Source organism: Globicephala melas, chromosome 1 (assembly GCF_963455315.2).
Source record: "Globicephala melas chromosome 1, mGloMel1.2, whole genome shotgun sequence".
Classification (NCBI taxonomy): Eukaryota; Metazoa; Chordata; class Mammalia; order Artiodactyla; family Delphinidae; genus Globicephala; species Globicephala melas.
Window position 1 is genome coordinate 90,593,911 of NC_083314.1, and position 9,584 is coordinate 90,603,494.

The window sequence follows — 9,584 nt, forward strand, 5'->3', positions numbered from 1 at the left end:
AAATTTCCATGCTAAACTCACTTGGGAAACATTGGATTAAACAATGTTAAACAGATTTCTTAATTGCTGGACTTCTTCCAGCCCTTCAGATTGCTAATGCATATTGTGATTATTCACTAATGCCTATTGTGCATATTCAAGGGGGATACAACATGCTGCCATTTCCCAAACTTATTTGAGCATGTAACTTATTTATTATTTTTTATAAATTTATTTATTTTATTTATTTTTTTAATTTTTGGCTGTGTTGGGTCTTTGTTGCTGTGGGCGGGCTTTCCCTAGTTGCGGCGAGCGGGGACTACTCTTTGTTGTGGTGTGCAGGCTTCTCATTGCGGTGGCTTTCCTTGTTGTGGAGCATGGGCTCTAGGCATCTCTTCAATGTTCTATGAAACAACACTAGGAAAATAATGATCTACTTACTAGACAGAGTGCTTATATTATTTTTCAAATATTTATGGTCACATTTTCAAGGAATGGTTTCTCTTTTCCCAGACAGAAACTGAACCACTAATATTGAATTTAAATGTAGTGAACTAAAAGAAGAGAGCTTTGGGACTTCCCTGGTGGTGCAGTGGTAAAGAATCTGCCTGCCAATGCAGGGGACACGGATTCGAGCCCTGGTCTGGGAAGATCCAACATGCCGCGGAGCAACAACTAAGCCCATGCACCACAACTACTGAGTCTGTGCTCTAGAGCCCACAAGCCACAACTACTGAGCCCGCCTGCCACAACTACTGAAGCCCGTGCACCTAGAACCTGTACTGAACAACAAGAGAAGCCACCACAACGAGAAGCCCGCGCACCACAATGAAGAGTAGCCCCCGCTCGCTGCAACTAGAGAAAGCCTGTGTGCAGCAAGAGACCCAATGCAGCCAAAAACAAATAAAATAAATAAATAAAAAAGGAGAGCTTCTATTTGGTCTGTTCTCCGTAAGAATGTGTCAGAGTGTTTTGCATCACTTTTTACTATTTTCCCATGTCCAGGCCATGAAAAAAATTTTATAACCGCAAGATATTTCTCAGATATTGGTTATCAAGTTAACCATATTAAATGCTCAGGGCTGCAAATTAAAACTACTCAGAGCTGCAAAAAATATTCAGTATATTCTGCACTGCAAAGAGGTATCTCTCTGACAGAGGTCTATTTAGATCTCAGTTATTAAAGGTAAAGATCTTCTCTTAAATGTTTTCTTGGAATCTCATACTTTAAAACACTGAGGTTGCTAAAAGGATCATCGTACATACCTCCCCCAGGCTCGAGTTACCAACCTGGAAAACAATAACTGTGGTTATGTAACCATAGTTTACATGCCAGCACACTGGACTAAGTGATTTATCTTATGAGACTAAGAACTCTACCTTTCTAGACTTTGGGTCTACTGCTTCTTACTCTTAGAGGAATCCAGTAACTCTCTAGAGCTGTCCTATAATGTCCTATAATGGCCATTAGCCAGCCATCTGTGATTATTTTAGTTTAAATTCATTAAAATTAAATAAAACCAAAAATTCAGTTCCTCAGTTGCTAGGTACATTTCAAGTGTTCAACAGCCAGAAGTATCTATGGCCTCCGTATCAGACAACACAGACACAGAACACTACCATCATCACAGAAATTTCTATTGAACAGTACTGCTTTAGGGGACAAGGAACTTCTTGGCGGTTTTAGGATTTTAATGGGGAAAAGTGTTACTCTGGAACAGAGACAACTTCAAGTATTAGTATATACATAATCCTAGAAAACAGCAAGATGGTTATTACATATATAAGAGAGAGCAAAGCCTTCTTATCTTTGGACTTTTCTTTCTTCCGGTGAATCTGTAGAACACTAAACTAATATTTATATATTTCTTCCTTGTTTCCATTATTTCACAACTCTCATAGGTGTTTTAAGAAGAAAGCCTTCTCATTCAGGAGCCAGTCTGGTCTCAGCTGGGTTAAGAGCCTGATACACTGAATATATCAATCAGGGAATTATTACTGTACAGTCATATTCCACCTTGAGTCCTCCCAGCAGCATTCTGAAAAGTTCTCTGTGATTAGTGTAGTTCCTATTCTGGAAGTTTCCCCAAAGATTTAACTAATTCTAAGGTTACTCTAATAATTCCAAATCACTTAAGAACAGAGGATGAGGAAAAGTATTATAGGGAACACGGTGCCTGGTATACTCTGGGTGTTGAATAAATGACTATTCGTGGCCAAGCTACCCTCCACCCTGCTCCCACTCCCTGATCCCCATCCTGGAACTAGTTTAGGACTTAGAAGGCTTCAACTGGAACCAACCCAGTTCCCTGTTCTTCTAGACCTCTAAAGATGTGCGAGATCTGGACCAGATTCCTCTGGAAGTATATGTCAGGTCCTCAAGTAAGCCAAGAGTAAAACAGCTCGAAGAATGTGATAAAGAATCCCAGCACATATTTAAACAATTGTACTGGTGTTTATTTTTAAGTTTATTGATTGATGTAAAGCAAGACAGTTAAGAAAATGAGGGGAAACCAGAAATTTATCCATACAATCTGTATAAACTGTACCTGTATAGTAAAAGAGGAATTAAGATAAAGGTATTCAATTGTGAGGGGAAAATAAACATCTGGCAAAAGACAAAAAATAAAGTATGTTTTATAGGTAACTGTGACCCTCAACAGCTACTTTAAGAGCAATATGTGGTAACAAATGAATTAATGAAAACAGAAAGGTATAAAGGATTGAATGGTGATAATTTTATCTCAAAAAATCATCTGAAAAGACTACATTAAAAAAATTACTTCAAGCTTAAAACAAGACAAGGAATGTGGTGGCCATTATGATTTACATGGTTCAGTCACTTTTGACAGCTTTAGTTGAGGATCACCTTCTATCCTCTTGGTTTACCTGTGGCTGATCATTCTGATTAATACAGGAACAATAAATGTTTTTGATTCTCCTTCATCTACCTAACTACCTTAGTTCGCTTTTTGACAAGAATATTTTAAAATCAATTAAACATCAATTTACCCAGTTCACTTTTTGACAAGAACATTTTAAAATCAATTAAACATCAATTTACCCATTCAGATGAAGGGCTCTAGTTTCAGTTTTGGTTTTAGGAAGTGAGTAGAGAAAGTAAAAGAGGGAATAGCAGTGGAGAGACTTATATTTGAGAAGGCCCAGGGAGAGTCTGTGTAAGCAGTACCATGCTTCCCTTTTTTTAATGGCAGCCATAGCAGGATACCACAGCAGGAAATACATTATACTGTTTCTTTCTTATACTTCTTTTGCCTTCTTAGAATAAGAGAGATACTCCTGAGGTTATCAGCCACATATGTTTACAGGAAGGTAAAAGGGATATTCAATAACTCTTACTGGAATCAAGAGAATACTTTTGATAAGACTGATTTATAGCTGTGCCATCTTACTACCACAGACTTTCCTCTCTGATCATTTTAAACTTTGCTAAGACTTTACTAGCCATTTTTAAAAAAAATGGGATAAAACTCTTTTTTAAAGAATTGAGACTTAATGATTTTAAAGGACTATTTTACATGTTAGTCTCAACTAACATTAATTTATCTACTGGGATCAGAGTCCACACTTTGCTTCTGGTTTCTCATAAGCATAGTGTATATAAAGTAGGTTGTAGCTATGAGCTTTATTAATGATATATATGATAGGATACTTTAAAACAGTTGACAAATAGCTGTCAGATTATCTTACCTTTAGTTAAATGACCTAAAAATCCCAATTATAGGGTTTCTGGCATGCAATAAATGTTTATATCTGTTATTAAAGAAATTCCTCTTACCTGCTCTGTAGCTGTAGGACAGTAGAAGACTAATAAAACAGTTGTACAGATGTTTATTGACAATCCAATGATCGTGATGAGATTTGGGGCAATCCAGGAGGGAACTCTTCCAACTAGCCATTCCCAATACCCTTGCATTAAGGGCTCAAGCAGGGACCGTCCAGCACTCTGATACCTGTGTTCTTCTAGCCGCTTAAGTTGGTGTCTTGACAATGGTGGTGTAGGTAACTGAAACAATTTATTTAATACACACCCTGGAGTACTCATATGCCCGAAGCCCAAAGGGGACTCCGGGTGAGAATCTCCACATCGTCTCCTTGTTGACCGATGCCCACTCATGGATCTTGCCTTTTTTTAATTTAGGGAGTGTAATTTATCTTGTTTTATAGCTTTTTGTGGATAGTCTTTATCTGGAGGAAAAAAAAGATATATTCATCAGCCACTATTTATATCAATGTCAGTAAACTAAACAAAAAATCAAACTGGTAACAGAATATTACATATTAAACAGGGATCAGAACACCAGGGATCTGTTTTTAGCTCTAATTCTTATTGATGATGTAAGCCAAAAGAAGTCATATAACCTCACCTTTAAGTGAAAAATATTAAGAATTTTAATAGTAATATGCTTCCTGTTACCTTATAGTTTACCTGACTTCGAAGCTCATGATCTTCTTGTTTCTATCTCACACTTTCAGTAGTATAAATCGAAAAAAAATCCTAGAAATGACCTAATCATTTCACATATATGGAAACTGAGGTCCAAGGCATACCCAAAGACAGCTAGCAAATTAGTCTTAATAGTGGAGGAATGACTTGAATCAAATGGGTCTTAAACTAGATATTTATTTAATGTGAATAGCTAATATTTATTGAGCACTTACTATGTACTAAACACTTTAAGCAAGTTTTATGTATTAACTCATCTAATCCTCTCAACAACCAAAGAAGGTAAAGACTATTAATTATCCCTATTTTTACAGAAAGTGACACTAAGGCACGGAGAGGCTAATTAACTTGTCCAAACTCACACAGCTGGTAAGTAAGGTTCAAACAAACACAAGGTTTCTGTTTAAATTAAAAGATAAAACTTATTAGTGGAAAGGGATATAAATGATATTCCAGGAGGGGATAAACAACAATGAAAAAAATTAACTTTAAGAGGACACTATTTATGTGTTAGCAGTGACCTGATACATTGAAGTAGTAAGAAAAAACTGTAACTGCATTAAGTGATGACTGTTCATAAAAAACCTTAAATCCCTGAAGTACTTGCACTTGACTTCGAAAAGATCAGAAATAACATACTTATCATAAGTTATTAACTAATGTAAGAAAACAATGACAAGTTTAACACTTAAAAATCAGTATGGTGATATCAAAGGTATGAAGTGGTGAGGGCCTAGAGTAGGGTGGTAAAAATGGAAATATGAAAGACAGTCAAATCTATAAGTAATTTCTACTTAGAAGGAAGAATCAAGAGGAGGTACTTAGGAATTAGATATGAGGGGTAAATAAGTAGAAGAAAAAAGAAATCAACAGTCAAAGACTAGTGGTACTACTGTCAAAAAGGAGAGTTTGGAAGGAAAATCAGTTTGTTATTTTGGCTTTTGGCGGGTGTGGGTGAGAGGGGATCTCGAGATGAGAGTAGGAAAGACATACATGCAACTTTTAAGTAGAGATGTTTTAGACAAAATCAAATGACTGGAGTTTGGGTAAGAGATAGAAATTTCAAGTTTTCAACTTGGAAGCTGAAGTCTAGTTAAAGACTAGAAAGTAGAAAATTTCTTGAAGGCATTAAGTATGAAGAGAAAAGGAAAAGAATAAAGAACCTTGTGGGAAACTCATGGTTAGTGAGCAGGAAGAGAAGCCATAAAAGGATTAAAAAAGGAAAAAAAAAAAGAAAATCTTAATGGAACTAAAAGGGTAGTGGCATTGAACCAACACAGGTGTACTCTGATCTCCTGGCAGAAAGCTATCCAGAATGCAATATGAAATTCCCGGAAATGTTGCACTGTGGGAACACAGAATGTGATACAGGGTCTAGGACATCTCAACAATGGACCTGGTAGCAAAACATGCCCACGACTTCTCTCTATTCCCAAAAACAAGAAATTCCAAAATTTCAATGTCACGAATGATCTAAAGTGGCATCCCAAACCTCAGTCAATCATGTATCTCAATAATTGGTTTAGAGAATAGTTATTGTAGTCATTAACTGACTTAAATAAATTTTCAAAAATCTATAAAGAATCATCAGTACCCCAATTTAACTGAAGTACTCTGAAATAAAAATATTGTAATAATTTTCAAGCCAAGTCAAATGAAAGCTAATTTCCTACTATTTCAAAGAATTCTTCCACACACCCAACTGTACCAAAAGCAACTGATTAAAACTGTTTTAAAGTAATATTTATACAATGTCAAACAACTGGTTACAAAATCATTTTAGATGAAATGACAGACTGAGAACCACCAAAATACTGTACTATAAAGCAGCCAAATTTTCAAAAGTCAAATTGAATGATGTATTTTCATATTTGGTGAGCTATAATCAATCAGCTCTTATGGATTTCCACTTAAAATGGTAATAAAAAGTTTAGCCAACTCAATTTATATTTTATTATTGCAGTGTTCCATTCTATAGTTAAAAAGTGACATATTGAGGATGCTGGCCTGCTTTTGGCACTAAACAGCTACAAGCAACTGATCCTAATGGTTTTAAGTTTGAGCATTTGGCAGGACTATTTGATAAACTGATACCTTCCTTCTAAGTGTTTTCCCCTTCTGACCTAGATTTTTTTTTTCCTTCTATTTCTCTTTTAGAAAAATCTACATTTTGACAAACCTTTCTAGATCTAGTCATTATATAATTCATACATTAAAAAAAAGAATATTTCAATTTGGAACACTGTCTCCATGAAGCTTATTAGTAACAAGATTTCAAATAAAAATTCAGATACATGTTGCCACTGACATATATAGTTAGCTACTTTGCTTTCAACAGGTAGCCACAGAGGTTGCTGTCACTACCACAGATCCATCTCCACTGTTCCTTCCTCCCATCACCTGAGACCAGGAGGCTATTGCCACGAAAACCGTATCAGGAGAAAAGAGGCATTTCCGAATTTCAGCAAGTGAAAAGCAAGCATATCAAGGGAGCAGGACAGTGTAGGCTGCTCCAATAGAAGAGCAGACTCTATGGAGAGAAAGAGGAAAAGGATGTGAGATGGGAATATGGAAAGGAGGTACAAACATTACAAAAATTACTTTAGCCACTTGAGATTTTTATCTAACGTCAAGCTTATGCCCAAAAGGTTGAGGAGAAAATGTCATTTTACTACCCACACTATAAGGAACGAAAAAATTAATGCAAGAAATTAAAATTATTGCTGGTTAGCCTAGAAACCTAGCCACCAGTCCTAAGTTTTTATGAGAAAATGGATTCCAAGTTTCAAACGCATTCAACCAATATCTGAGTGCAGTAAACAAGACAGACATGGTCCCAGCTCCCATGTCCAATGGGAAAATAACTAAAAGAAGGTAAACAAGCAAATAACATTACACACTGTGATGGGCGCTATGGAGAAAACAAGGTATGGAGCCAGGAAATAGTTGAGGTGCACATTTTATTAGATAAGGTGGTTGAAGACTATGAAGACGAAGCATTTATACCAAATTCAGAGGAAGAGAAGGAGCTAGCCATTCCAAGAGCAAGGGGAAGAACAGTCCAAGAAAGGGAGAACAGGCCCTGACCCAAGAGTGAGCTTATCTTTCTTATTCATACCTCTGGGATCACTATGGCGGGGCAGTAGTAAACCATATGAAAGAGTGGGATAAAATAAAGTTTGAAAAGCCAGACAATGCAGAGGTTTATAGACTTTGGCAAGGAATTAAGATTTTATTCTGATGTTATAGAAAGCCATCAATTAGCTTGAAAAGATTCCTATAATTTTGTAGCACAGCCTATTTGTTAACTGAGGAAATGTTCTGATAAATTGTAACAGTAAAAGTGAGTATTTTAAACGTTTAAAAATTCTCATCACCTGGAATTCAGTTTATGTTAATACTGATCCTATACCTATTGTACTGTCCTATACCTATTGTAACCTTTCCACTTGTAGTCAGCAAATTCCCCTCCTCTGCTATAACCTGGCTCAAATGTGATACTCCTTTCATAGCACTTACCACATTTTGAACTTTTTTGCTAGATGTTGTTGTTTTTTGGTCTTTTCCCCAGACTGGTATGTAAGACAAAGGAGTGCAGGGGCCTTGCATGTCTTAATATTCTTTCCCCAGAATCCCAGACCATACCTAACATCAGGTAGGTAATCAGTACTTATTTGTGGAACAATGAACAAATATGGTTCATCTAGTATTTAATGAACACCTAGTTGCTCTAGACCCTTGAGGAAACAGAAGGATTGAAATATGCCATCCATGCTCTCAAGCTCAAAGTAGTGGTGGGGAGTCTTGTAAACAGCTAAGTTATACTGTGAACAAACTGTTGTGGGAGTCCAGAGGAGGGGGCACCTATGGTCTACCCAAATTCTTCTTTGTGCAGGCACGAATATTTATATGAAAAGTCCAACAAAGGTACAAAAAATAAAATCAGAGATATTTAATGAATACCTTTACTAAAATTATACAAAATTCGTGGACCTTAAATCTATGATGTAGAACATCTGTGCTTATAGCAGCTGAGGATAATAGCATGCTGCCTACATTATTCCTGTGTTCAGCACTGGGGAACACCTGACAAGTATCACACTAAAAAAGGAATCTCCAACTGCTCAGCAGAGCATAAGGTAAGCTTACACAATATCCAACCTGTAGTGTGAAATTCCAAATTCCCATCCTCCCATGTCTAAGGGTTCCAAGTTTTGAGCTGTGCTGATTCAGCAGTATGTTTATAGTCCTCTCACAGGAACTGGTGACTACACAGCTCTTTCCACTTTTATGGCACGACTAGAGGAAAATACTAATGGTGAACAATATTTGGGAGGCAGAGCAAATTATAAAAAGCAAGTTAAAAAAAAACTAATAGGATCACAGGATTACATTCAGCATTATCTAACAAGTGATACACAGAACAAGTTAGCAAAAACAAAAGCCTTTTCAGCAGACTTGGAAGCTAAAACAGTACTGTGTAACACAATTTAGATCTACTGTTTTGCTGAAGTGAAATCTTGTATTCCTTAAAAAAAAAGGAAGCAACTTCCTCCAGAAACAAACAAACAAAGCCAAAGCCTAACATTTTGTGGATTATTTTCCTATTCCCTTGAAAGAGACAGCACAGCGTGACCCTCAAAAAGAACATCACCGGCACTTTAGCCAGCTTAAAGAAGTCTACTGCTGCCTAGAAAACACATTGACTATGCAATAAAATATAACTGCGGTTATAAAACAAGTTTACAGTTAAATATCAAATATATAATAGTGTTTATAACGTAAATTTTAAGAGACTGGGTGTGGGAGAGGAAGAAGAATGAAGTTATGAAACCACAATTGTAAATATTCAATAATAATCTATTAACTGGACAACAAATAAAGACACCTCTGTCAGAACAGGTTAATACAAGAGGCATATTTATCTAGCTTATTTCTTAAATGGCAGGGTTGTAAAGACAAGTTGTACAAGGGGCTTCTGACTAGCTTTTGCTCAGCACAAAACAAATATGTAGCAAACTGCTTTTAGAACTTCGTTTTCTGGAATTTTACGTGAACGCCAATGGTTCTAAAGTCCTTACGCCCTAAATGCCTTCACCAGTCTTACTTGGGTTGTTACTCAATTCAACACCTCCAC

The 9,584-nt window shown here is 36.4% G+C and overlaps 1 protein-coding gene across 3 annotated transcripts in view; it reads right to left on the minus strand.

Moving 5' to 3' along the window:
- The window catches only part of CEPT1 (choline/ethanolamine phosphotransferase 1), a 36,082-nt gene that overhangs the window by 25,532 nt on the left and 966 nt on the right, over positions 1-9,584 (minus strand). For all 3 annotated transcript variants that reach the window (XM_030869003.2, XM_030869002.2, XM_030869004.2), the window contains exon 2: positions 3,779-4,188. In XM_030869003.2, coding sequence (XP_030724863.1) covers positions 3,779-4,117 — 339 coding nt within the window. In that variant the 5' untranslated portion in view covers positions 4,118-4,188. The remainder of the gene's footprint in view (positions 1-3,778; positions 4,189-9,584) is intronic.